This window comes from Phasianus colchicus, chromosome 20 (genome assembly GCF_987193195.1).
Source record: "Phasianus colchicus chromosome 20, bPhaCol1.hap1.1, whole genome shotgun sequence".
In the NCBI taxonomy this organism is placed as follows: Eukaryota; Metazoa; Chordata; class Aves; order Galliformes; family Phasianidae; genus Phasianus; species Phasianus colchicus.
Window position 1 is genome coordinate 1,488,836 of NC_143455.1, and position 27,645 is coordinate 1,516,480.

General features: G+C 46.0%; 1 protein-coding gene across 2 annotated transcripts in view; it reads left to right on the plus strand.

Annotated features, from left to right (window-relative positions):
- The window catches only part of DNAH9 (dynein axonemal heavy chain 9), a 190,343-nt gene that overhangs the window by 60,653 nt on the left and 102,045 nt on the right, over positions 1-27,645 (plus strand). For both annotated transcript variants that reach the window (XM_031599209.2, XM_090122076.1), the window contains 10 exons: positions 602-775; positions 1,417-1,624; positions 4,738-4,903; positions 5,502-5,604; positions 6,734-6,973; positions 18,606-18,767; positions 20,573-20,769; positions 23,177-23,339; positions 24,977-25,100; positions 27,123-27,265. In XM_031599209.2, the coding sequence (XP_031455069.2) occupies positions 602-775; positions 1,417-1,624; positions 4,738-4,903; positions 5,502-5,604; positions 6,734-6,973; positions 18,606-18,767; positions 20,573-20,769; positions 23,177-23,339; positions 24,977-25,100; positions 27,123-27,265 (1,680 nt within the window). The remainder of the gene's footprint in view (positions 1-601; positions 776-1,416; positions 1,625-4,737; positions 4,904-5,501; positions 5,605-6,733; positions 6,974-18,605; positions 18,768-20,572; positions 20,770-23,176; positions 23,340-24,976; positions 25,101-27,122; positions 27,266-27,645) is intronic.

Here is a 27,645-nt window from a genome sequence, read left to right on the forward strand (position 1 = left end):
CTGAAATTAGCTCTTGTAAAATTCAAAATGCTCTAAAATCTCCATGCTTGGAAGGACGTAACGAGGAACAAGAAGAAAGCAGAGCTGAGGGCACATGGCTCCTTCTGCTGCCTCAGAGTATTGGCACAATCCTGTTGCTCCAGAACACCGTGATTTAAAAGAAGCCAGAAGACAACAACTGATATTAATAGAGTGCTGTGATTTATGAGGAAAAGCTTTAGTATGCATGTGTTGACTAACCATGGCCACCGGCGTAGACGGATGTTGTGTCCTTGTCTGTTGGAAGAAGCAGGCACCACAAATCAATCAAGTGGTCTGTTTAGTCACAGGCACGTATTGCTCTTTTTCAGATTGATCCATCTATCTGCCGTGAGAGTGATCAACACAGAGGATGAATTATTTAGATGAGTAAATAGGGGCGATGAGGAGAAACAGAGGAAATGAAAAATTAGGCTTAATAATAGGAAAAAGAATATGACCATTATAGTGTGGAATGTGTTTTAAGCACCAATCCCACTTTGGTGGACTGGGGGTGATAACGTTCTCCAGCACTGATGAATTCCTGCAGATTAACATATTTTCTTACCTTTTTGTCTCACAGCTTGTGGACTACAGAGCGGAGTTCAGCAAGTGGTGGGTGGCCGAATTCAAGACTATCAAGTTTCCCTCTCAGGGAACGGTCTTTGACTTTTACATCGATCCAGAAACAAAGAAGTTTGAGCCTTGGTCTAAACTGATCCCCCAGTTTGAATTTGATCCAGAAGTGCCATTACAGGTTTGTGAGCCTTGTGTGGTTTGGTTTGGTGACTGTAAGCAGGCCTTGGGATGATGCATAATTAAACATCAAGATCTTCTCAATAAGAATGTGTTTCTACATGAGATGCAACTAAATCGAGTTTTCATTACAGTGCTTGGACTGTGCAGATCACCTTCCATTGGCCTTTCACATACAACCTGTGTGCAGGGAGGTGGGTTTGGTGGCAGCTCACCAAGAGCAGAGAGACGGTGTTGGGATGAAGCCCCCGAGACACCACATTGTTGTTCTGCACCTGTCTCAAAATAGAGATGTTTTTATGAGTTAGGCAAAAAATGTCTGCAGATAGAGAGCTGCATTTGCCAGCTACACTTTCCTCTCCTTTTGGAAGTGCTGCTGTGAGCAGATGACTTGAAAAAGTCGTTACCGTTTCAGCACAATGTGTGTTTGTGGGGAGATCCAGATGCTGCTGCCAGCATCCAGCTGTCAGGGTTTCATCTGCACAGTTAGTTTAATTTTAATGGCTGGCAGCTGTGTATCATTCCCCTTCCAGGTGAGGTCTACCAACTGGAGTCTCCCGGTTTTTCTGCTCCCCAGAGCGTGGCTGTGGGGTTGTGGCAGTGATGGGAATTGCTCACCTTCTCGTTCCCCCCTGCCCTCAGGCTTGCCTCGTGCCCACAACCGAGACGGTCCGGCTGCGGTACTTCATGGATCGGCTCCTGGAGCGCCAGCGCCCGGTGATGCTGGTGGGCAGTGCAGGCACTGGGAAGTCTGTGCTGGTGGGGGACAAACTCTCCTCTCTGGACACAGATGCATACGTGGTGAAGAAGGTCCCGTTCAACTACTACACCACCTCTGCCATGCTGCAAGGTGAGGCAGCAGCGGGACTTTTGTGGCTGCATCAACAGAGGGCTGGCAGTAGGCAGATGCTTTTTATATGGGCAGATGGTGAAAAGACTAGGGGGAATGGCTTTAAACTAGAAGAGGGGAGGTTTAGGTCGGATGTAAGGAGGAAATTCTTTACTCAGAGGGCAGTGAGGCCCTGGCACTGCTGCCCAGAGAGCTGTGGATGCCCCATCCCCAGAGGTGCACAAGGCCATGGATGGGCCCTGAGCAGTCTGAGCTGGTGGGGGGCAACCAGCCTATGGCAATAGCGAGGCTGGGGGACTGTGAGGTGCCTTCCAACCCAACCATGCTGTGGTTCTGTGATTCTGTGAGCTCCTCTAGCACGGTACCTGATGCCCAGAATCCCATAGGGTTCAGAGTGGGACACGCACTGCACCTTGGAGGGGAAACCATAGGTGAGCTGCCTGGTCACCTGCAGGTTTTTTTTGGTTTGTGTGCTCTGTGCTGACACTATGCAGCCCTGGTTTCAAGGGAGATGATGTTTTCCAACATGAGAATTTGAATTCTGAACACTGATGATTCCAATTCAGGGCTGTGCTGAACTATATGCTTAAATCCACTGCTATTTTGCACAGCATGCAGCTCATTCTTGACTTGAGATTTGTCTTTAAGATGCTTGAATTTAAACCATGCAGAATAAGATAGGATTCTTGGCTAGGATCCCAACTGTCCTGAGGATATGATGATGGGAATTGCATCCCAATTACCAGGGTGGATGGTGTGAAGGGAGATGGGAACTGGGGCTGCCTGCTGCTGGTATTTTCCTTTGCATCCCACTGCAACCCAGCGTGCCCCATGGAGCAGGTCTGCCCCCAGCCTGCACGGGGCCTCGGAGCCCTGGGGGTCAAAGCAAGGTCAGTTTGCTGTGTGCTTTCTTTAGAAACAAAGAGAAAGATGGGGATTCTTGCAGAGTGGACCATTTTGGAAATGCTTTTTTACTTAGAGTTGCCCAAAAGATAGAAAAGGTTATTTTTGTGTGTTTTTATTAACCCAGAATGGAACAGCCCAGCTTGCTGTTTGAATTGAAGAGTGCTTGAGGGTCAGCATGGAGTAAAGCACTTCCTTTATATCGCTCCTCTAAACCCTCTCCTGTTGTGACCCATGTGCCCTGAAGTCCTTTTGCTCCCCTGGCCCTGTATGAGAGCACCATTCCTGAAGCACCACTGAGACCTTGTCAGTAGCATGGTGATGGCAGAGGGCTCCCTCTCTTCCTGCCTACTCCCATTTTTCCTTTCTGGACTCTTTTTGGGATGCCCTGGAGCCACTGGATGGGCTGAGCTACTGTGAGCAGTGCTGCCATTTGTGCACCCCTGGCAGTGTCCCTGTTTCCTGCAGCCATCAGCTGTGGTCTGAGATGGGGACATTCTTCTCTGCAGAGGGGAACAAGTCATCTTGCTTGGGGTTGAAGACATGGCTGCAAGCTTTATGTTGGGAAGCATGATTTATGCTGCTCGACAGGCTTCTCTGCTGCTCATTTTTTAGAGTTAATTTGTCCCTTTTGGTGCAGTTTGTCAGTTGGCTGCTTTTTTCCCCAGCAGGCACCTCCTAAATTTGTAAAACTTGGATACAAAGCAGTTTTGTGTTGTTTTTTCTTTTTTGTTTTTGGTTTGTTTGTTTTTTTTAAGATCTGCTTAAAAAAAGAAAAAAGACCCTAACCTTCAAACCAGCAATTTCTTAGACTAGATGCCTTGCCCACCCCCATCAGCAGGCAGCATATAGAGGAGTGATGCCTGCAAAGTCCCATTTGCAGGGATTGTTTCTTTCAGGCTCCAGCTCAAGTATGTAGCATCACAGAGGTAGAGATGTGGACCCTTATTGTTACTGTGGGATATGGCTTCAAATTAAAATGCATCTTTCACCAACATGTCGCTTGATCCCCAGTAATTGCGTTTCAGTGTGATGAATCTCCTGAATACTTGTGTAACCTCAAAAAGGGCTGATTTTATATGTTCATTAAGGGCTAATTAAATTTAAATTAAATGCTTATTTGAAACACTTAATTTAACTTGCTACCAGAAATCTCAAATCTTACGGTTTTATTGAAGGGGGGGAGATGCTCCGCTGAGGCAAGATTCATCATTTTTCTCAGCTCGTTCATTCCTTTGTGCAGCAGCTGTCTGCAACCAGAAATGGGCTGAATTTTGAGGAGTGGGAAAGAAAAGCTGTCTGAAGTGCACCAGAGCAGTGCAAAACAAACAAACAAACGAACAGAAAAAAACCAACCAGAACAAATGGTGCTTTAAAGCATATATAATTCATAGCTTGAAAAAAAAAACAGAACATAAATCTCCCTTAATAACTTCTGCACATGGTAATGATTGGATTACTGTACATTTTAAACAAGGAGAGTTTTATTAAAGTTTGCAGTCCCGTTTGCATTTGCAGGTCTTGCCTAATTACAAAGAATTGTTGCTTGCTGTGCTACTATAGATGTGCTGACAACCCAGCCTTTGTAAATGGAACTAATTCTGCTCTTGGGCCTGGTGGCAGTGAGCCTCTAAGAACAGAATGTGCTCCAAGTCAATCCATGGGAGAGAATCCATCACACCCAACAGAAGACAGCTGCTTCTGTATGGTTTTCCACTTGCTGAGCCAGTAAAGGTAGCTCAGAATCAATGGAACCAATAGCTATGAGGTGTTGTGTGCAGAAAGGTGAAATGGTTTTTGTTAAATACTGGCCTGGTGTTGTAAATATTCACTGTGTTTTACAGCGTACAACATGCAACCTCAGCCTTCTGCTAAAACCAAGTAATATCTTCTAAAGCTCTGAAACAAGAAACTCTCCTTTGTGTCCTTTCCCTTGCTCATGCATGACCCTGCTGAAATCTGAGGGCTAATCTGGCAGCTGACATTGGACATGAGTGTTGTTAAATTGTGGGGAGGTTTTGGTATTGTGGGAGGGGAGCAGGGAGCCTGTGTGGTTCCTGTTAATAGAAGTAAGGGATGCCTGCCCTGTGCATCACCCAGCTCTTTGGGCTGGTGCAGCTTCATGTGGCATGGAGCTGGGCTGGGAGCCTGTTTTATTTTTCAGCCATGACCCTCTGGTAGTTTACATTTGCGTCTCTTCCTCTGTACAGGTGTGCTTGAGAAGCCTCTAGAGAAAAAGGCTGGCAGAAATTATGGCCCTCCGGGCACCAAGAAACTCATCTACTTCATTGATGACATGAACATGCCAGCAGTGGATGCTTATGGGACGGTGCAGCCCCATACGCTCATCAGGCAGCACCTGGACTACGGGCACTGGTAGGAGGCTGCCTGGGCTGCACTGCTCAGACCTGTTTGTTCAGGCCCAGATTTCAGGATGGATTTTTGGAGGATGCTGCAGTGTAGTTCTTCCTTTCCAGGCCTGTGTTTGCCAGTGCATCTTTCTGGGCTGCAGAATTCTGGGGCGCACTCAGAGGTTTGCCCTTTCCCAGCACAACAGCTCGCTTGCTCCCAGCCTGGCTGAGACATCCTTGGCTCTGCTCTTGGTGTGGTGTGGGGTTGTAGTCTTGAGGGAGAATGCTCAGCATTGATGTCCTGCAGTGCTGAGAGCAGGGGGAGGTGATGGATCCAGCCCCTGTGGGGATGCAGCATCCCTGCTGAGCCCTCGCTGCAAGCACCTGATGTTTGCACTCAACCAGTAGAAAACAAACATTTTCTAGGCAGAGGTAATTTGAAGAAAAAGCAGTGACTGTGTTTGGGAAGGAGATCAGTGAAATTACATGTTGTAGGCAGCAGTGCTGTAAGGGATAAGGATGTTCTCAGCTCTGCATATAGGGCACATTGGGCATAGGCATCCAGTGCAGCCCTGAAGCCAACCCACACATCGTGCTCACCCTGCTGCCTGTTTTGCCTGCAGGTACGACAGGACCAAGCTGTCACTGAAGGAGATCACAAACGTGCAGTATGTGTCATGCATGAACCCAACAGCAGGGAGCTTCACCATCAACCCACGCCTGCAGGTAGAGTCTGGAGCAGGGCAGGTCTGCTGCTGAGTTCATCTCACAGGACATTGTTGGAGCATGAGGGCAGAGAAAAACCAGCCAGGGATGCTGCTGTTGTTTTATCAGTAGAAACAGCGTTAATCAGTTGGGTGACCAAAATTTGTAGTGGTAAGGCTGCAGACTCCTTCCCATATTCCCTTGTCTGCTTTTCCTCGCATTTTGCTGTTCCATCAAAGGAAACAGTCACAAGAACACCTACTTCTGTATTTAAAAAGGAAAAGACATTACCAAGTACTGGTGATAGAATCGTAGAATCACAGCATGGCTTGGGTTGGAAGGGACCTTACAGCCCACCCAGTTCCAACCCCAACCCCTGTTGTGGGCTGATTGCCGCACACCAGATTGTCTTGTTACATACTACAAATAGATTTTAAAAGAGATGTTAAACGTCAGGTTTGATTTTATTGGAGCTGAGCCAACAGTCATCAGCTCTGCCCCTCCCAGATGCATCACAGCTTCTTGGAGAAGTCTCATGACTGGAGTCAGTTCAAGCTATGGCTCCTTTTAGCTGTTATGTGTTAAAATGAAGTGTTCAATGGCTGGAAATGAGCACCTCTGCTGAAGGATGGGTCCCACATCAGTCTTCTGAGAAATGACACCTTCCAAAGATGGCATGGGTGAAGTCATCCTGTTTAGGAGGGAAGGTTCAGTAGGATGGCCAGAGGCTGCTGGAAGAGCAGGTGAAGCCACAGAAGTCGGGATTTGGGGAAGCAGGCTCTGAGTGAGAAAGTGAGGCCAAATGGGCTGCCTGATAGAACCACTCTTAGTGTTAGATTTTTGAGGCTGCAACAGTAGTTTAGTTTAACTCTGCTGAATCTTAAGTGCTAAACACAGTGCACAGGAAGTGGCAATGCTCTGTCAGTTGTGAGACCATCAGATAGGCTGAACTTCTAATACATGGTGGAACGCAGCTGAAAATCTCATTTAGAGAGCTGAAAGAAGTCACTTGCCAACTTTCCTCTGCTGGGAAATTGGAGTTGGAAATAGAAGGTGTCCTTATTCTACGTGGACACCGAATCCCCCAGGGCCTTGGGTGCCACAGGGGTGGTTGCACAACCTCCTGACCTTTCCATTCTTCCTTTCTCAGCGTCACTTCTGCGTCTTTGCCCTCTCCAGCTCTGGGCAGGACGCCTTGTCCAGGATCTACAGCACCATCTTAATGCAGCACCTGGCGAGCAGGAATTTCTCAGAAGCTGTACAGAAGTCAGCTCAGCAGCTGATCTCCCTGGCCCTGGGCCTGCACCAGAGGGTAGCTGCTGCCTTCCTGCCGACAGCTATCAAGTTTCACTACATTTTCAACCTGAGAGACTTCTCCAATATCTTTCAAGTAAGTGCAGCTGTCATTTTGCGGCACTTGGAGCCCAGCTTGAAGCTGCAGATGTGTGCTCTCCACCTGTGACATTGCAGCAGATGTCCTTCCCAAGCAAAGAGAAGAACCTCAGTCCATGTTTGGTTTCAGATTCATTGCTTCACCCAGGGCTGTGAGGAACACCAGTTTGAAGCTGGTTTACTCTCCAGCCATGTCTGTGGGAGGGGGTGCAGGTTTGGGCTGTATGGCTGTAGAAGAGGCCAGCTGAAGGGACCTTTGGGCTCCTGATGTCAGCACTTAGTGATTGTTAGTTGGTGGAGTGGTGCTGGCTTGTCTTTGTGAGTCTCAGCGTGACAGCCTACACTGGCACATCCTTGTAGCTTCTCCATGGTCAGGTACCCAGCCCACATGTGACAAGTGACATCAAAAGCATTGATAAATAGCTTCCAAGTCAGCTCTCAGTTACTGACTGAATCACTGCCAGAACCAGTTCCCTACCAAGGAGAAGCTGCCAGCCTGATAATGAAGTTTGAGATGATGAGGCTTGAATCACTCTAACCCACAAGCTGTTCTTGTTGATGTTTATTTTACCAAGAAGGTAATAAAGGCTTGGATGCCCCCTGCAGTAATGGCAAGCAGTTGGAAATCTAAGAACAGGAACTTGAACAAATTAGTAACTTGGTCACATCCAGGAAGAATCAGACCTGTCATTAGCGCTCAGCTACACATCACCAGCAATTGGCTTTAGTGTGGGCCATAAAGAATTCTGACTTCTAACCTGTGCTTTGAGAAGCAGAAAGAGAGAGTTTCTGATTTTTGATATTTGTTTCTGATTTTTTTTTTTTTATACTTTAAATCATAGAGTCACAGAATCCTCAGAGTTGGAAGGAACCTTTAAAAGTCACCTAGTCTAACTTCCCTGCAATGAGCAGAGATGTGCATAGCTTGGTGAGATGCTCAGAGCCTTGAAAATCTCCATGTGCACCCACCATATCTCTGGGCAACCTGTGCCAGGGCCTCCCCACCCTCACTGTAAAAACTTTTTCTTATATCCAAGGTTAGCTCTGCCAAAAAAAGTGGTGAAGCTCTGAACTCTGGGAATGCATATCCCTGTGTTATATTCATTATATCTTGTAGTTTAGCCCTGAAATGACCTTAGGAGGCCTCTTGTCTGACTCAAGCAGGGCCAACTTCAGAATTCCCAGCACTGAAGATCCCACAGCCACCATGGCCATCGCTGTACTGTTAGACTCACTCTGCTGTAAATTGTTTGTGCTTCTCATCCTTTTGCTATGTACTTCCAAAGGAAATAATAATACTCAGTCCTCTCTATATTGCCCATTAGCTGGTTACAGACAGTAGGGTTCCCCTCGGTCTTTTCCCCAGCCTGAACAAACCCATTTCTGTCTTTCCCTGCATGTGGATTGAACTGCCTGCAGCTTTTCTCCTGCCTGTCATGGTGTAGTACCTCTCTGTTCCCCCATTCCCCACCCTGGGGATCACTGCTGCTGCTTGGCCTCCAGGTAGACCTGATAACAGTGACCTTGGAGCCTGCTGGTCCAGCCAGTTCTCCATCCATCTTGCTGTCTGCTGTTTGGTCACAACCCGTGGTGTGATGCCATCTGAAAATAAAGCAGAGCAAAAAAAACACCTCCAACAAAGAAGAAAGGCAGGGCTGCCTGAGTTTCCTTAGCCTTTGGGAAAGGAGAGAATCAGGAGATATAATGCTTGTAGGTCAGTGTGTAATGCCTTTTAATCCCAGACAAACAATCAAACACTGGATGTGTTAGCTGGATATATAATGTAATAGCTGCATATATAAGAGGCACTTGGGGATTGTTGTTATACCAGCTATGCTGTAATTATACACGCAGCCAACGATAGCTGTTAAAGGCACAAAACATATGCAAATTGCAGCAGTGGAGGAGGCAACCTATGGAACTTGCTGCCTGTGCTGTGTTATTGCTGGTTCTGCACAGGTGGTTAGCAATGGCTCCATTTGCAGTTTGTCCAATGGCTCTGTTGTTATCATACCATAATAGATATTAATATTGTACCTGAACATCTAAGTAGGGCCTTGCAAACCCAGCTTGATTCCCTTTGTCAAAACTGCCTGACAGCTCTTATGAGAAGGAGTCCTGTGCTAATTGTCTCATTACAAACACTCTAGGAGCCCGTGCCTTAATTGTTGCAGCTAATGAAAAATGATTGAGTTTGAACCTTGTATGCACGTGAGTGTTACACAAAAAAAGGAAGACTACCCCAAAGCAACAGTCAGCAATAATACCTTTTCATTCATGGGTTCATTCATAGAGCTTTAAACTAGGTACAAAGGGAGTGGGGGTGTAACTGGGGTCACTAGAACTGAGCCTGTATGTAGTGTCCCAGTGCTTGTAGGAGAGGGATGTGCTAGTAAGATCCCACAGTCTTGTGTGTTGGTGAAGGAGGACGACTCACCCTTTTGTAGGAAGAACACAGGCATTGGTGTGAGGTTGGTGGCTGTGGGAACACCTGAGTGGGGTCATGAGGGTATTAGGGCTACTGCCACTCAGAAGGAGCTCAGGTGCTTTACACTAATGCATGCAGCATGGGTAATAAACAGAAGGAGATGGAGGCCATTTGCAGTCAGAAAGCTATGATATGGTTGCCATCACAGAACCATGATGGAATGATTCACACAGCTGGAGTGCTGTGATAGATGGCTACCACCTTTTCAAGAGAGACAGGTTAGGTGTAAGGCGGTGTAGCCCTCTATGTTAAGAAAGGATGTGAATGTCTGAAAATTAATGATGGTGATGATAAGGTTGAGAGCTTATGGGTCAGAATAAAAGCAAAGGCCAATAAGACCGATATTATTGTGGGAGTCTGCTACAGGCCAGCCAAGCAGGATGAAGAAGTGGACAAGACACTTTATAAACAATTGGGTGAGGTCTCAAGGTCACTTCCCCTCGTTCTTGTGGGGGACTTCAACATCCCAGACATCTGCTGGAATTATAATACAGCAGATAGGACCAGTCCCAGAGGTTCCCAGAGTGTGTGGGAGATAACTTCCTGACACAGCTGGTGAGGGAGCCAACAAGGGAAGGCAAAATCCTGGACCTGCTTTTTGTTAACAGAGAAGGTCTTGTGGGGGATGTAAAGGTTGGAGGCTGTATAATCAATGAAAATTATATAAAGGAATATTATATAATTTAATAATATTAAGACATTATAATAATGAAATAAGCAAGAGAGTTAGGCACAGCAAGACAAAGAGAATAAATAGGATGCTTACCTGTGTCATGGGCTTGCTCAGGAAACTCCAGTAGAGTGGACCTTCCAAAGAGAGAGAGATCCTTCCCCACTGGTAGTCAGCTCTTAAATGGGTGCAGGAGAGGTGGAGTCAGGCTCCACCCCTTCCTGCAGCACAGGTGAATTGCTTTCACCTGTGCTCCCAGGGCTGCCTCATTACTCGCCTCAGGTGATCAATCAGAGGTTCAGGTCCATACAGAGGCCATCTGGGGCATAGATGAGATGCTAGATTTCTTGATCTTTGTTGAACTATGGAGGGGAGTCAGCAGAACTGCCACTTTGGACTTCTGGAGGGCAGACTTAAGCTCTTTAGGACCATGGTGGAGAGGATCCCTTGGGAGGTAGTTCTGGAGAGCTTGGGAGCCCAGGAAGGCTGGGAATACTTTAAGGAAGTTATTTTAAAGGTGCAGGAGCTGACCATCCTCAAGTCATGGAAGACGAGCCGATGGGCTAAACAGAGACTTTTGGCTGGAACACAAGAACAAAAGGAAAGTTTATGTTCTCTGGAAGAGTAGGCAAGCTAATTATGATGATTACAGGTATGCAGTGAAGCTGTGCAGGGAGAAAATTAGAAAAGCCAAAGCCCAGGTAGAACTGAACTTGGCCATTAAGATAACGGAAAACAAAAAATATTTTTATAAATAAGTCAACAGCAAGAGGAGGACTAGGGAGAATCTCCATCCCTTGTTGGATGCCGAGGTCAACTTGGTGACCAAGGATCAGGATAAGGTTGAGGTACTTAATGCCTTCTTTGTCTTAGTCTTTAATAGTAAGACTTGTTACTCCCTGGGCACACAGCCCCCTACACTGGTAGATAGGGATGGGGAACAGAATAAGCCCTGCATGATCCATGATGAGATAGTTTTGGACCTAGCTCCGAAAGCTGGATGCCCACAAGTCTGTGGGGCTGGATGGATTGCACCCTAGGATGCTGAGGGAGTTGGTGGATGTGGTTGCCAAGCCACTCTCCATCACCCTTCAGCGGACCTGGCTAACTGGAGATGTCCTGGCGGACTGGGGACTGGCAAATGTGGCACCCATCTTCAAAAAGGGATAGGAAGATGATCCTGGTAGCTACAGACCTACAGTCTCACCTCAGTGCCCAGGAAGGGTGTGGAATGGATAATCTCGGAAGCCATCGTGGACCAAGTAAAGGTCAACCAGGTGATCAGGCCCAGTTGGCATGGGTTTATGAATGGTAGATACTGTCTGACAAACCTGATTTCATTCTATGACAAGGTGACGTGCTTAGTGGATGAGGGTAGGGCTGTCAATGTGGTCTACATAAAGCCTTTGACACTGTCCCCCAAAATATTCTCATGGAGAGGAGAAGTCTGGCTGACAACTGTTTGGACGAGCGTACGCTCCGTTGGGTGAAACACTGGCTGGATGGCCGGGCCCAAAGAGTTGTGGTCAATGGAGTTAAATCCAGTTGGCTGCCAGTCATGAGCAGTGTCCCCCAGGGCTTAGTGCTGGGGCCACTTCTATTCAACATCTTTATTTATGATCTTGATGAGGGGATTGAGTGCATCCTCAGTAAATTTGCAGTTGGGAGGGAGTGTTGATCTGCCTGAGGGGAGAAGGGCACTACAGAGGGACCTGGATAGACTGGATCGATGGGCCAAAGATAACTGAGTTTCAATAGAGTCAAATGCCAGGTCCTGCGTTTTGGTCACAACAACCCCAGGCAACCCTACAGGCTTGGGCAGGAGTGACTGGAAAGTTGCCTGATGACTTCAGTGTACTGATGGACAGTTGGCTAATACAAGCCAGCAGTGTGCCCAGGTGGCCAAGAAGGCCAATGGCATCCTGGTTTGGATGAGGAATGGAGTGGTGAGCAGGACTGGGGAAGTCTTCCTGCCCCTGTGCTCAGCACTGGTGAGGCCTCACCTCGAGTTCTGCGTTCAGTTTTGGGCACCTCAGCACAGAAAGGACATGGAGTGCTGGAGCAGGTCCAAAGCAGGGCAACAAGGCTGGGGAAGGGCTTGGAGAACATGGCCTGTGAGGAGAGACTGAGGGAACTGGGGCTGTTCAGTCTGGGGAAAAGGAGGCTGAGGGGAGACCTTATTGCTCTCTTCCAGTATCTGAAAGGTGCTTCCAGCAGAGCAGGGCTGGTCTGTTCCCACTGGTGACAGGATGAGAGGAAATGGCCTCAAGCTGAGCCAGGGGAAGTTTAGGTTGGATATCAGGACTTCTTTACAGAAGGGGTTGTTAAGCACTGGAATGGGCTGCCCAGGGAGGTGGTTGAGTCACCATCTCTGGATGTGTTTAAAAACCATTTGGATGTGGTGCTCAGAGACATGATTTAGTGGAGGGTTGTTAGTTAGGGTAGTATGGTTAGGTCATGGTTGGACTCGATGATCTTGAAGGTCTTTTCCAACCTGAGCGATTCTATGCTTCTTTTGACAGATGGATATGGGAACTTGTTGCTTCTGTATCATTCCTTCCCCTTGTACCCATCACCTCCTGGCCTGCGTGGCTGTGTGGCAACTGTAGGTGACTCCAGAAGGTGTCCACCCCAAACAACAGCAGAACACCAGCAAGGTCTGGCCAGGCAGATAAGGAAACTGAGGCTGTGCAGATCTAAGGTGGGGATTGCTCCAGAGACACACATCCAGGCGTGTGAGGATAACTAGATAAATCCCCAGCATTGCTGGGGAGTGCAGCCCTGATCCCCAGGCTGCCAGGTCAGGGTGGATTTCGTATGGTTGCTCAGGTGTGGGGATCTGGTGCTTCTGCGGACATCAGGAAACTCCACCTCAGTCCCAGGTGTCTTCTGCTGCTTTATTTGCCTGCCCCTTGGGTGTCCAACCTTTGGACTTGCCTGGACCTCATTGAATGATGAGCAATTGTGTCAGGCGTCATATACATAGGCCACTCCAAAAATAATGCCTCCTATTTATTTCCATGGAAATGGCAAAGACCACACTAACACTGTTTGGTTGAGCAAATTCTCAGCTAGAAAACACTGCTATTCCACATAATCACCATCATTACTATGCATTTTTGCCAGCGGTGAACAAGAGCCTGCATGCTGTGCTCGTAACAATCTGCAGCAGCAGAGGTGGTCCACTGTCATTGCGTCACTGCTGAAATGCACCACCCACTGCCTCACTGTGTTCACATCCTCTGCTTGGTCTCTACAAATATTCAGTGTCAGTGAATGTCAGCGGGTGCCATTTTTTCCGCATGGAGGAATTTAGTTCCACACCTTTGCTTCATCTATACTTCTCTTGTGTCAGAGTGCCCTTCTGCTGCCATCTGTCACACGGCAACAACATGGAATGGGATATTGATGGGAAAGTTCAACCTCTCTTGCTAACCACCAACATCTGTCTCTGATGTCATGGGCGAATAGGATGAAATAAACAGGTATTACTTTTGGAGCAGCCCTCATTAATATATACTTTAGTTAACGTGTAATAAAAAAAAAAAAAACATAAAAAAAGAGATCAATGAAAACACAAAACCAGTGGGATATGTGACCCTGTCGTGATATTGATGCATTGCCCTGTCCCTGGATTCAGCCCAAGTAGGCTCATGGCTCGGTGTGGTTTGGTTGTGCTGAGGGGAAGGGCTGCCATGATGGCACAGGGCCCTGGTGGCCATGGGGAGAGCATGCAGGCCATGGGTTGAGCATGCCTGGCCTACCCTATGTGGATGCCTTGTTTGAACTACTTGAGCTTTGCTGCTATCTAGGCTTCATTGGATATGGAATAGGTGTCCATAGACCTGAATGGCACTCAGGGCACATGCAGATACCTATGCTTCAGTTTGAATTCCTTAATCTCAAACTGAAACCAGCCCTGAAGTCGCCTGAAATGAACCATCTTGTTCTGTTGACTTGGGAAGGTCAGGGGAATCATGGAATCATAAAATGGCCGGGGTTGAAAAGGACCACAGTGATCATCTCGTTTCAATCCCCCTGCTATGTGCAGGGCCGCCAACCAGCAGACCAGGCTGCCCAGAGCCACATCCAGCCTGGCCTTGAATGCCTGCAGGGATGGGGCATCCACAGCCTCCTTGGGCAAGGTGTTGCAGAGTGTCACCACCCTCTGTGTGAAAAAATATGTGGGAAATCCCACATATTCCCATAGGGTGGGATTTTATCTACTGTCCTCACTTTATTTTTGTCCCTTGGCTTGGCATTCAGCAGAACAACCCCAATTGCCCCAGCACTGTGCTCAATGATGCTGCTGTTTCTCCAGCATCAGCTGCCCAAGGGCTGTAGGATGAAGCCTGGGCTGATGCCCTTGTGCAGAAGTCAGCCAGTCTTCCTTGTGCGACTCTGGGGCAGTGTGCATGTGTGCCCAGCCAGAAGGGAACACAGGTCTCCAGGGAGCTAGGGACTGCAGTGGGAGAAAAGGGGGGGCTGAGGGGAGAAGAAAGCCAGCACCAGGCACAATTTCTCCAATAACCTACTTTCAGGTCACTGATGCCCTGCAAAGCCAGCGGGGTCTGGGCTGTGGGATGCCCCTCTCTGGTGTTCAGAAGAGATACGTGGAGCTCTGAAATCTGTGATCCCCTGGGCACTCATTTTGTTCAGTTACAGAAGGCTCATCAAGCACTGTAAAGCTTAGCTGTAATAAACAGCTTACATTTACTATCACATCTAGCTGCTGGTCCTCAGGGTGAGGAGAAGCTGGCAGCGGCTGTACAGGGCCGTGGGCAAGTAGAGGCTGGAGAGGGATCAGGATCAGGTGAGAACAGCAGGAATGGCAGCCCTGACTCCTTGGCCTCAAACTGTGTCATTTGCTGTTGCTGATGTTACCGTTGAAGGGCAGGATCACTTTTCAATCCTCTATAATCGGAGTTAATCTGGGTTCATCATCATTATCTGTTCCTTTCCCCCTCTGGGAAGTGCATCTGTGGTTAAAGTTCGACACTACTTTCCTTTGCGTTTCTGTAGCACCTTTTCATGCCTCTGGGTCCCACTGCACTGCAGAGTTAAATTGATTGGTATGCTCAAGGCAATTTACCCTTGATTAAAGAAGACAGGTCTCTGCAGTGATGGAGTGATGGAGTGGTGGATTATGCTTTTTAAAAATGAATTCCCTGCTGGTTTACACCAGAGGAAGCCCTGTTGCTGTCTTTCTTTCCCTTCTGAAAGGGTTACCATGGTATTATGCTCTAAATTGTATCTGTCATCTCCGTAAAATAACCATAGACTCAGCAGGGTTGTATTTTGCTTTTTCCCATTTTTAACCAGATTTTCAAGCAGCATGTCACATTAACATCACGGCAGAGACGGCGTCCCCCTGCCTGTCGATGTGATGATAGCAGTGGTTCCCAGCTCAGCTGCTCCTTCATGTGGGCTGCAGCAGATTTCCCTCTGCTTGGTGTGGGGGAGTGATGGAGGTGGCACCTTTGTGTTCCCTGGTCTGGCACAGCTGGCATGGCCATGGTTTTGGTTAGGATCATCTGGGTCCATGTCTGCAACCCTGAAGGTTTGCTTTGGTGACCCATCTCAGATGCTCTTCTGTCTCTCAGTGTGCTCTGAGCCAGTGTGGTTTTAGAGCCTCCTTCCCCTCTGTCATGCTCTTTCTTCCATTTCTGATCTGGTGGGTGGCAGCCCTGCCCCCAACAAGACATTGGAACTGGGTTGTCTTTAAGGTCCCTTCCAACCAAGCCATGCTGTGGTTCTATGATTTCTTTTCCTAGGAGAGATCTGAACACTGATAGGTGCTTCCAGGCTGCCCCATCAGATGCAGCATCACACAACAGAGTATGAGCAGGTGGCGTGGGCCCTTGTCAGTCGTCTCTGTGTAGCATGCTTAGAAATTGGTGCAATACCTTAAGTCGGACCCTGGATTGCTGGCTCACATTTTGCTTGTGGTAATGCCAGGTTTGTCACTGTTTTCATGTCATTGTTGTGACATGATTGTGCCCCAAGAGTATTGGTAGGAGGGAGGTGAGCAGGATGGCTCCAAGGGGTCACTGCGCTGCACTTTACTGCTTTAAATAGTGTTCAGACTGCAAAGGGAAAAAAGTGATTTATTTATTTATATAACTGGGAGACCTCCTGCTTTGTCACCTCCTAATCCAGGGGAGCCTCTTAGCTCTCTCCTCACATTTACCTCTGCACTTTCCCTGCCTCCCAGCTCCAGCCCAGCATGCAGAAGCTGAGTCACAGCCCCCCTTTTGTGCTTCACACCCCTCTCTGGATGCTCAGAGCAGCACCAGCAGCAGCTCAGCCTGCTGGCAGGGAGCATTGCAGGGTGCAAAGCTGGGGAAGGGGAAAGAATGAGCAACTTGGAAAGCCCATTGTCCAGAATTCAGGCTACACTTCTTTGGATCCTAATTTTTGGACAGTCATTGTAGTCTTGGAGGTTTTGCAAGAATTATGATGTGGATGGTTTTTTTTTTTTGTTTGTTTTTTGTTTGTTTTTTGTTTGGTTGTTTTTTTGTTAAAATGAAACATTCAGTTCCCTATACATGTAATTTTTGTTTTATCCTAGAAACTAGTATGCAAACAAAAGCTTTGACTTTCCTGGGGTTGTCCTGTATATGCAGAAGCTTCTATTTTGCCTATGCGTAATATATATCCATGTGAAGATGGAGCATGCATCTTCTCCACACATGTCTTTGGGAACAAGTTAGGGTGCAAAGAGAAAGAAAATGCCTCTCTCCACTGCACCATCAGACCATTTGACTCTGAATGCCTACTCCAAAGAGCTGCTCCAGGACCAAAAATCCTTCAGCTATGTGATGCAGGGAAGTGCCAGAGCCCTGCAGCTCTATCTAGAAAATGAGCAATCCTTTTATTTGTCAGTGATTCCAAATAAACTCTAAACTCTAAACCTGACCTTAGAGATGAAGAAAGGTGTATTGCATGAAAATGATCTTTCATGGCAGACTTATGGCATTCTGCTAAAGTGATGTTAGTGAAATGGCTCTCGGCTGTGGGGTGGCTCTTCCTGTGTCAGCACTCCATTGCAGGGTGGGGGTCCTGGTGGGTCTGAGCAGAGGCCTGTTCCACTGTTCTGCCTTTTATCCTGAGGGCTGTGATATTTGGTATCATTGCATAGAGAAGCCTCTGTGTGCCAGAAGGAGCTTCCTAGCCACGTTCTGTCCTTTCTGTGGAGGATCAGGAGCTGAAAGGTTTGGCTGGCATGCAGCTCAGTGGCCAGATAGGTAAAGCTTGCATTGTCAGGGCAAAGAGCAAGAGATCACCCTTCCACACTTTGTGGCTTTGTTGGCACCACAGCCACAGCAACCCACGGCCACACATCTCCTTGTGCCAGCCCTTATGGCCTGCACAGCGAGGGCTCAGAGCATCCCCTGGGGCAGCAGCTGAGTGTGCCGGCTGGGACTGGCAGAGCTGCCCAGGAGAGCAGTGAGGGACTGCTCTGCAAAGTGAGGAGAGGGGAGAAGTTTGGATATTAAGTTAATAAATTCATTAAAGAGCAGCAAAGTGTGAATATTCTCCTCTCTTGTGTGGTCTGAATGTGTGCTTGCGTCAAGACAGCATCCTTTGTGGCTTGAGGTGTCTTTCGAGAGTCTGAGTGATAGATATATTTTTACAACAGTTTACAGCTTGATGGGTTGCACCTTTTGCCTTTTCTCTTTTCAAGTTGTCAGCTGTTCTCTCACTCATTTTGTTTCTGAAATAAATAAAATAACGATTTGGCAGCTGTAATGACAAATAGGAAACCCAAATGATTTGAGCCACGGGCCAGTGAGCTGAAAGGGAACACTTTACATTGATTTTAATGCATTTTCTATTTTATGTATAAATAATTAGATGTTAGGAATAAATGCTGTCTGCTTAATTCATGCTATTGAAAGCCTTGTGTGCTGTTAATAGGCTTAGTTATAGGAGACACCTCTTTGAAATATAGTTCTTTTATGCATTTTAATAGAGCTCATGGTAAACATACTGTGATAAGCAGACAGCGACTCATATTTCCTGTAGGCAGAATGCACCTAATTAAAATTAATTGATTTTTAAAAAATCATCACAACTAACATTTCCAAACTACTTTTTCCTGTTGAAGAAGCACCCACAGAATTCCTTGGGGTTGTTGGGGACCCATCTGAGCTGGTACCTGGCTCTCCATGCTCTCTGATGTTGAGGTCAGGACCACCAGCACAACCAGGCCGCCCTGGGGATGCTGTCTGGATCCTCAAAATAAATATATTGAATATAAACTGCTTTAGGAAATGTAGGTAACGAAGGGCACATTCTGCAGAGGCTGTTGAGTAGGGGCTTATTCAGAAGTTCAGATGCAGGTTGGTATAATAAATCCACATTTACAGCCCTGTTGTAGTTTGGTAGTTTGGATGCTGGCAGTAAGGTCAGTCTCTGAGTGGTTTGAAGGGTTTTCTGGGGTTTCCTGACTGTCTTTGCTCCCTGCAGGGTCTTCTGTTTTCCAGCCCTGAATGTCTGAAGCAACCCCAAGACCTGGTAAAGCTCTACCTGCATGAGTCAAACCGGGTGTACCGGGATAAGATGGTTGAAGAAAAGGATTATGGTACCTTTGATAAAATCCAGCTGGAGATGGTGAAGAAATTCTATGACGTAAGTGTTGAGGTTCATGACTCTAATAGTAACGTGTAGTAACTCACAAGAAAAGTCAGATTCCTTGGGAGAACAGAGTTTGACTCAGTCTGCTCACCTCTTGCTTGCCTGGAGGGCAGTGCTCCTGGCAGGAGCCCAGGAACAACATCTGTCATCCATGTTCTGGGCTGCCAGTGTTGTGATTCACCTCATAAGGTTCTTGGGAAGAGGAGATTTGGGCTCTGTGAATTGACTTCATCGATTTATTTAAGTGCTTTGAGTCTCACCTGCACAAGCAGGAGAAGGGTCACATCTTCCTGCTCTAAGTGGGAGCAAAGGGATGCAGGCACAAGTCCTTAACGCGTGGATGTCCAACCTGTTGGCTTGTCTGGGAACACTGAGTGAAGGGGAATTGTCTTTGGCTGCTTACAAAATATGTAATAGAGCTAATGTATGTAAGTAACAAAATCTTTAATATATATATTTATTAAAACAAACAAACAAACAAAAAAGCAACAAAACCATAAAACTGGGATATTTGCCCTTGTTTTTTGTGGAACTAATGCGCCAGTCTGGTTCTGTGGAAGTGATTGCAATTCTCAAGGTGCACATCAGAGATTTTTGATGAATTTTTTCTCTTCCTGTGCTTCATCTTTGAGAGCAGCTGATTACAAACGTACATACTGCTGAAAAGCAGTGATGTGAATAAGGCATATGGCCACTCTTTCAATTTCAGGTTCCAAGTCCCTTTTTCAGGTCCCAGAGCTTGGGTTTGAGGTTCAGAGAGTCATTCACAGGGTTCAAATCCTCATTGTAGGGTACAGAGCCTCATTTTAAGGAACAACTCTTCCTTTTTAAGTCACAGTCTCGTAAAGCTCTATGCTCTGCTGTGTCTTGTAGGTTAGAAAACGTATGAACAGGAGTCAGAGGCTAGATTTTATAGACTACAGCCTCAGCGTTAGGTACCAGACCCTTATTTTCCAGGCCTATAGCCTATACTTGGGATCCAGAGCCACTGCTTCATCACCGACAGCCTTATTTTTCAGAACTGGAGTCTTACTTTAGGGCATAAAGCATCAATTTTAGGGCACAAAGCCTCCTTTTGATGTCCATGTTCTCTGGTGGGACAAAGCCTTGTTCCAGGGGCCAAGGTTTGAATTTTAGAGCTCAAAATCTCCTTTGATAGCCAATTCCTCTCTTGTCCACCAGCCCACTGTAGTGGCCCAAAGCCTCATTTCAGTGCCCAGAGCCTCCTTTGTAGTGCCCAAAGCCACATCACAGGGACCAAAGACTGATATTCAGGGCATGAAATCTCTTTTGGGGATGAAACGCCCATTTTGATGGATTAAAGCACCACTTTGGGATCCAGGTCCTGAGCTGGAGACTCCAAAGCCCTTGCAGAGCACAAGCCCTCTTTTTCCACTCCAAAGCATACTAATGGGGTCCAAAGTTTTTTTGTTTTTTTTATTGCCCAAAGCCTCCTTTATGCCAGGTTGGTCATGATGATCTTGAAGGTTTCTTCTACCCTAAATGATTCTGTGTTATGGCCGTGGCTGCAGAGCTTTCCTGGTGGCCATGTTTTCCTATGGCAATGAGTTGAGTTTTCATGAGTTCCAAAAAGTTGTGAGAGTGAAGGATATCATTATTGGAGCTTTTTTTCTTTACTCCTTTTTCCCTCTTGCTTTCTTTAACCTTTTCTAACACACAGGTGCAACTACATGGGTATTAAAAGACATTTGCTAGTTAACTGTACTTAGAAAGATGGCAGAGAGCTGTGCTTTTATTTCTATATTTGTTATATACATATGTGTATGTTTCTCTGACAGGACATTGAGGAGACCTTAGAGCAGACCAAGCAAATGAATGTTTATTGCCATTTTGCTAAAGGCATCGGTGAACCTAGCTATGGGCCTGTTCCAACCTGGGAGGGGTTGAACCAGACCCTTGTGGAAGCCTTGGACAACTACAATGAAGTCAATCCTGCCATGAACCTGGTGCTATTTGAGGATGCCATGTGCCATGTGTAAGGGAATTTTCTGGTTTTATAGTTTCCTCGTAGCACTTATCTGCACAGATTGCTGCTGTTGAGTTGTAGGTATCTTTACCTGCAGATGGAGCAGGAGGTGTGCAGAAGCCCCACTTGACATAACCTGCACAAATATTGCACTTCTTCTGCAGGTGATGGGGGAAACCATGAGGATACCTGGGGCTGGGAGATGGGGGTGTTGCATGCTGGTGGTTATTTTAGATTCTGGTTCTGCGTATTGTGTGGCCATTTAATGAATGAGACAGTGTTCAAGCACTTCATTATTTTTGTGGGCCTTTACTTCAAAGCCAGCTTTGGGATTTCCCTAAATGCTTTCCCAGCTGACTTAGAGCCATATTTACACAGTGTCTTCCTGGAATTTTCAAATGCACATAGGGTGATGTTATGTATGTTCAGCCTATCAGTTTAAATGTTTTCAGGTACTTGAACTAAAAAAAAAATCATTTTTTTTTTTTAAATCTCGCTTGCATTTAGGCACCTGGAGGTCCAGATGGAAATCAAATGTGGAATTATATGAAAATAGCAAGTCTTCAGTTTGTGGTTATGAATCCACTTAGATGTCTTGGTGCCGGTAGTGAGACGTACCTTTGGTTTTCAGAAATCATCTGAATGCTTTCTGGGGATCCCAGTAGAGGCAGAGCCTCATTTCTCTGTGCAGAAATGCAGATCTGGCTCTTGGCTGCTTGAGAAGAGGGGATCTCTAATATAAATCGATGTTTTAAGTGGTTTTTGTTTTCTTTCTAAAGGCATTTATCTCCAGAGTTGCAGGTTTGTGTGTCTGAGCCAGGAGGCTGCCACTCTCCTGCTGCACATCAGTGCATATGATTTCAATTCTCTCTGGACAAGGCAACCTAATGAAGTCAATCTCATGGCAATTTTATAGATATAATGGTGGCACTGTATATATATTTGGTGCTAAAGCTTTTTAACTTGTCACTTAACTGTTTCTGTTCTGAGAGCAGAACATCCCGTTATTTTTGCACCGTAGGGTGCTGGCACTGTGCTCTGGCAGATTTTCCCCATATTGTGGGCTTTCACTCCTTTGTATTAATGAGCCATGCTCACCTGGATGTCCATGGGCGTTTCTGTTTCCAGGAAGGTGACAGTAGTGTTAATCTTGTCCTTCCTGTACACTAAACTGTGATTTCTGATAACACTTAATGTTATCCTTCCAGTAAATATTTTGAATAAACAGGAAAGCAGGGATTAAGTATTCAGCATGATTTTTGTTGAGACTGGGTGAAATTTATTCCTTTCATTTGGGAATCACACGTTGCAGAAACACAATATTCAATCCATCCCAAATATTTACAAATTTCAACTTGAATTTGCTGGAAAATTTCATTTCAGGAGGAAAAAAATAAGAAACAAAAGTTTATAGGCTAAATTTATGTAAGGAGGTGGGGGTCAGCTATCTGTCACATCCCAATCCATGGCTCATCGTGCACATTCACAGAGCACACAGCCCTGGAGGGCACATTGCTTGGGGAGCTGAAACTGGGAGTGCTGAAGCTCTCTGCACAGACTGGATTGCTTTTCTAGGTGTAATAAAGCCCTGTGGTATTTCTCACAGCCTTGTTTAAAAAAATTAATGCGGATTAGTATAGGAAGATATTCAATTTAAATGAGCTAAATAAAGGTGGTGATGTGGAGAGGGGAGTTGTGTTTAATACACAGAACAGCGTATTTCACAAGTAGGATCCCAAAACTTCCTTACTAAGAGTTTCAACAAGAGGGGATGTCATCTTTTGCTTCAAGAGGATACATCAGAAACCTGCAGTGTTAACCATGGGACTCTCAGGACAAGTGAACAGACCAGGAAATAATATGAGTTGATTCTTAAGAATGAGAAAATCTTGCTCTTAAGTAGTGGCATTTGGTTCAGTATAAAACACAAGCTGCTTTTTCTGGATAGGATTTATGCCATGGTAGACGTATACAAATAGGTTTCATGGCATAGCAGGATGCCTCGTTTGGACATGGACTCCAGATGCTTTGTGAAGATGAACCTATGGAGAGTTGCATCAGATCCTTGAATTTTGCTCCCAGTCTTTGCACATCCATGTAGTGTGCTTTTTCTCTCATGCTCCCCGCAAAGACGGCCAGACTTTTATCTTTTTTTACTGATTTCTGTCCATTAGGACTTGGCAGCTAGAATAAGAACTGGGCGCAGTCCAAATTGCCACCAGACTTTTTTTCATCAGCCATGTCCTTTATACAGGTCTCGGCGGAGATTGGGATTGCTGACACGTCTCCTAGAGTGACATTTTTCATCTCTTTCAGAATACAATTTCTTAGTGAATAAAATATGTATAGAAAAGCAGTGGGCAGAGAAAAAGAAAAATACTCTTATTAAAGAGAGATTTTGTATGCTTCAATTTAGGTGCCGCATCAACCGTATCCTGGAGTCCCCCAGAGGAAATGCACTCTTGGTCGGCGTGGGCGGTAGCGGCAAGCAGAGCCTGACCAGGCTGGCAGCCTTCATCAGCTCTCTGGAGGTCTTCCAGATCACTTTGAGGAAAGGCTATGGGATCCCTGACCTGAAGGTAGGTGACTTTTAAGGCTGAGGTTGGGGAAAGGAAGTAAAAAGCAGAACTTAGCCTGCAAACTTGGTTGTGCTGAATACTGAGCAGTGTGAAAATGAAGAGCTCCCACCATGATGTTGGACTGCAGAGAGAAGAAATTCATCACCAGGTATCTTGTTGAAGTGTGTCTGCACAGGGATACGGGCTGATTTGCTGTCCCCTGCCATTCTGTGAGCTGGCCAGGACTGACAGCGCTTCAGCCCAAAGTTTTATATTGGCAGTGTTATTGAACCCATCCACATCTTGTTTGTTCAATGAGTGGAAAATGTGAAGGAGCAGAAAAGTTCTGATTATTTATTATGACCAAAACAAGACATAGTAATTAGCTGAGCAGTGAAATCTGGAGTGATTTGGAAGTGGAAAGGGAGCAGGAGAGAGGAGAAGCAGAGCTCCTAGATCATAGTCAGTTCATCTGGCCTCATAGGTAGGGAAGGGGCTGAGCCGGGTGGATCAATACAGAGGATACATAGAGGCTAATGAGCTTAAGAGTTACAAGTCAACACTGAAAAACTTCAGTGAAAAGTTTTAGAAGTCGATTAGCTTCTGACAAAATAAGTCTCTTTAAAAATGTTGTAAAAATCGCCGCAATAACTGCAGTCTGTTCTGCCTGGTAGATGTGATAGCTGGTGGATCCTGGGTTCTTTCCCCATCACAGACAGGACAGCAGTTCTCAGGGTGGCGAGTGCCATTGGCAAAGCATGGAGCACAGCTGGGGTCTTCCCATCCTAACACAGGCTTTCCTGGTTGCTTACCAGTTTTACAAGTTCTGCAAATAGGATCTGATCAGGTCTGGCTTTTTCTGCATCATCAGATCAGAGCTGTGGCTGGGCTGGTCCTCTGCTTGTCTCCAGCTCTTTGCTTCCTGATCAGTACATTAAGTTTTTGAAACATCATTAACTCTGGGACTTCAGGAGGGGCTGCAGCAGTTGGAAGGCCAAAATTTATACCACAGCAGTTACAGGGCTGTTGTCTGTAGTGCCACCATCTTCCTTTGGATAAGCCGTGGTTGTGAACAAGTTGTTTTCTTTATGTCACACCAAGCTGTCCCACCTATTTTCATCTCCCTTCTGTGTTTTCAGCCTCACTCATGGCATTTTGTAGCTCCACCCTGCCTACTTATTTAGGAAGCCTGCTCTCTCACCTAGAAATGTAGCTTGATCCCAACACTAAAAAATGTGTTTTCAAAGCACCTCAATGCTTCTCCGTCTGCAGAGGTGGAAGGTAATTTGATGTTCCCTTCACTCTGTATTCATTTTCAAAGAATTTATGAAGGGTGAAGGTTTTTTTGTTTGTTTTTTTGTTTCTCATCTGTGGAAAAGCAAGATGGTGACAGATTACCCTGTCTGCTGTTGGCCCACCCTGCTGTTACAAGTGATCTAATCCAAATATCTGGTGATTAATGGAGCAAATTATTCTTTTAGAAGAAGCGTAGTTGCTTGCTGAATTTCCTGAAGTTTCTGGAGTGGTGGCTGGTGTGCTGTTCTGGGCACCCCTGTATGTCTTGTGTGCTGCTTAGAGGGGCAGGAATTGAAGGATGGCACCTAGCCCATGTTTTGCAGAAGGACAACCCCTAAGTCCACTTGCTTTTCAACCTCCAGGCAGACCTGGCAAATCTGTACGTGAAAGCTGGTGTGAAGAACATAGGCACTGTGTTCCTGATGACCGACATGCAGGTGGCTGATGAACAGTTCTTGGTGCTGGTAAATGACTTGTTAGCATCAGGTATGTCTCATCTTGCTTTTACTTTTCCTCTCCTCTTTTTCACTGTAAATTTCACTGTAAATCATGGTCGTATCTGTAGCTCTGGAACATGCTGAAGGGCAGAATATGAAGTGAATTAGAAGATATGTTGGCCAAAATCTGAACTAAATGCAGTACTCAGGTGTTGTTATTGAGGATGCACTCCATCTGGTAGATTTTTTCTCTCTGATGTCTCCTAACCTTGTTTTTCCTGTTCTTTTATGGTATACTGCCTGTGGATGTGGATGTTGTGTTATCTATTGTGATATTGCAGCTGAGGATAGAGCTAAAGGAATGTATCAAAAGAGGAGGAGTTTGACCTATGGATGCTGTGCATCCACTTTCTAACTGTCTGATAAAATAAGATGGCTTATGGGTAGAAGACTTGACTGAAGCATCTGTGAGTTGGTGGATGATGTTAAAGCCACAGATGACCCTATCTGTGGGTGTCACATGGCTGCTTATCCCATTCCAGTCATTTTCCTCTTCATTTTTCTGGATGCATTTGAGTTTTTCATTTGCTGCTTGCAGCAATTTGCAGAATTGGCTCCATGCAGTCTCCATGCAAATGCCTGATTTCCTTGCAGAATGTGGCATGAGTGTGTGCATCCATCACCTTGCAGGGTGAACTGCAACCACGGTGCACTTTGGAGCACACGCAGGTGTCACCGTGATGGTGCAAGGTAACCCAGGGAGGGATTATTCCCCAGACACCCTGGTAAATCACTGCCATAACTGTGTGCCACTTGTTGCCTTGTTTATGAGCCAGAGTAAGAAGGTACCAGCTGGTTCAGGTGACCTCCATGGATGGTGAGGGTGCGGAGTCGACAGCACAGGGGGCTGAGAGTTTGTGAGTAACTCCAGAGTCGACATATGTGACTATAAATTGGCCAGATGGTTGGAGCAGCAAACAAGTCCTGCCTGTAATGAATTCATAACCAGGTGTAAGGACAGGGGATGCTGTGGAGGGCGACAAGTAGGTCCCACTGTCTCATTGACTGCTGCAGATTACACAAGCATCTCCTTGACACAAGATGAAGCTCTGCAATGTCCTGAAGCAAGGAGCAAACTTGAGTTGAGTTGCTGAGGTCATTTTATGGCTCCTTTGAAAAGCGTTGCGGTTTTTTTGTGGTTGCTTTGTGGGAAAATAGGACAGAGTGGATTCTTTTTCTAGACTCACAACTGCAGCACAGAATTAGAGCTGCACCGAAGAGGTGACTGTGCAGGGACCTTGCCTCTCTGTGACATAGGTTGGAGCTACCAGGGGTGTGCTGAGCACTCTGACAGCTCACTGTTATCTACATGATTGCATTTTCTTACTTCTTCACATAAGAAACTAGAGCAAAATATATATTATAATATATACTATAATCTAAAATCTACTGATTTATATTCTCCTAGCTGGTTAGTGCTCATATTGATGGTATCTCAGTCAGTAATGATGATTTCAATCAAATCAGATGCCAGAAAGGAAGTGAAAAGTGGTAAACTGAGGAATCTCTAAAAAAGAAGTTTGATTGGGTACATTTTGGGCAATCAGTTGCATAACTGTGAACTTTTAAGAATTTATCTTTTAGAAGGTTTTAGTGGCATGGGGCTTATTTGAAAGTTCTGTATATGGCATTGAAGTTCCGCAGAAATTGTGCAAGTCTCAAATTCATTTGTAATGCTAAAGAGAATTCAGTATTGTGTAACGCATAATAGGGATTTGATTATTTTTATTATTATTTGTAATCAAATGAGCACTGTTAATTAGAAAAAAACGGGCTTTCTGTACTTTGACTCTATTCCATATTTGCTTACTGTGGGCTTGTATAAGAGAGTTGGCTCTCACAAATGTTTATGTTTCAGCAGAGCAACCTTCTGTGCCACCTCCCTGCTGCTGGGGCTCGTGGGCACCTGATGTGATGACTTTTCTCTGGGAAGGGAGGCAGCTGCTTCACTTAGCTCTAAGGCTGCAACAAAATGCTACCCAGCAAACCAGAATGTACCCTTTTCTCTTAGGTGAAATCCCTGATCTCTTCCCGGATGATGAAGTTGAAAACATCATCAACAGTGTGAGGAATGAAGTCAAAGGTCAGGGCCTGGTGGACTCCAGAGAGACTTGCTGGAAGTTCTTCATAGAGCGTGTTCGACGACAGCTGAAGGTGAGACAGTGGCTGTGGGAGCTTGGGTCCTCCCCATCTACGTCAGTGCAGTTCCAAGTGTTGGAAATCCTTTGGGCTACACTGTAGGGACATCAGACTGCAGCCTGAAAGGCTTTTTTGCCTGTTCATGATGTGAACCATGATTCTCTCAGCAAGTACTGAAGCATAACATTCGCTGTCTGTAGTCATCACTTTTTGGGCGTTAGACAGCACTATGGGAGTTGTATGTTGTCACTTTCAGGAGCTGAGTAAGACCAGCCTTTCCATTTTCAAAGCAGTGCACCAGGGGTTTAGCTGGGGTGCATCAGGACTAAGTCTTACTGCTTGGAAAAGTTGCACAGGGGATCTGCCTTCATGTTGTTGACAGTCTGTAACCAGAA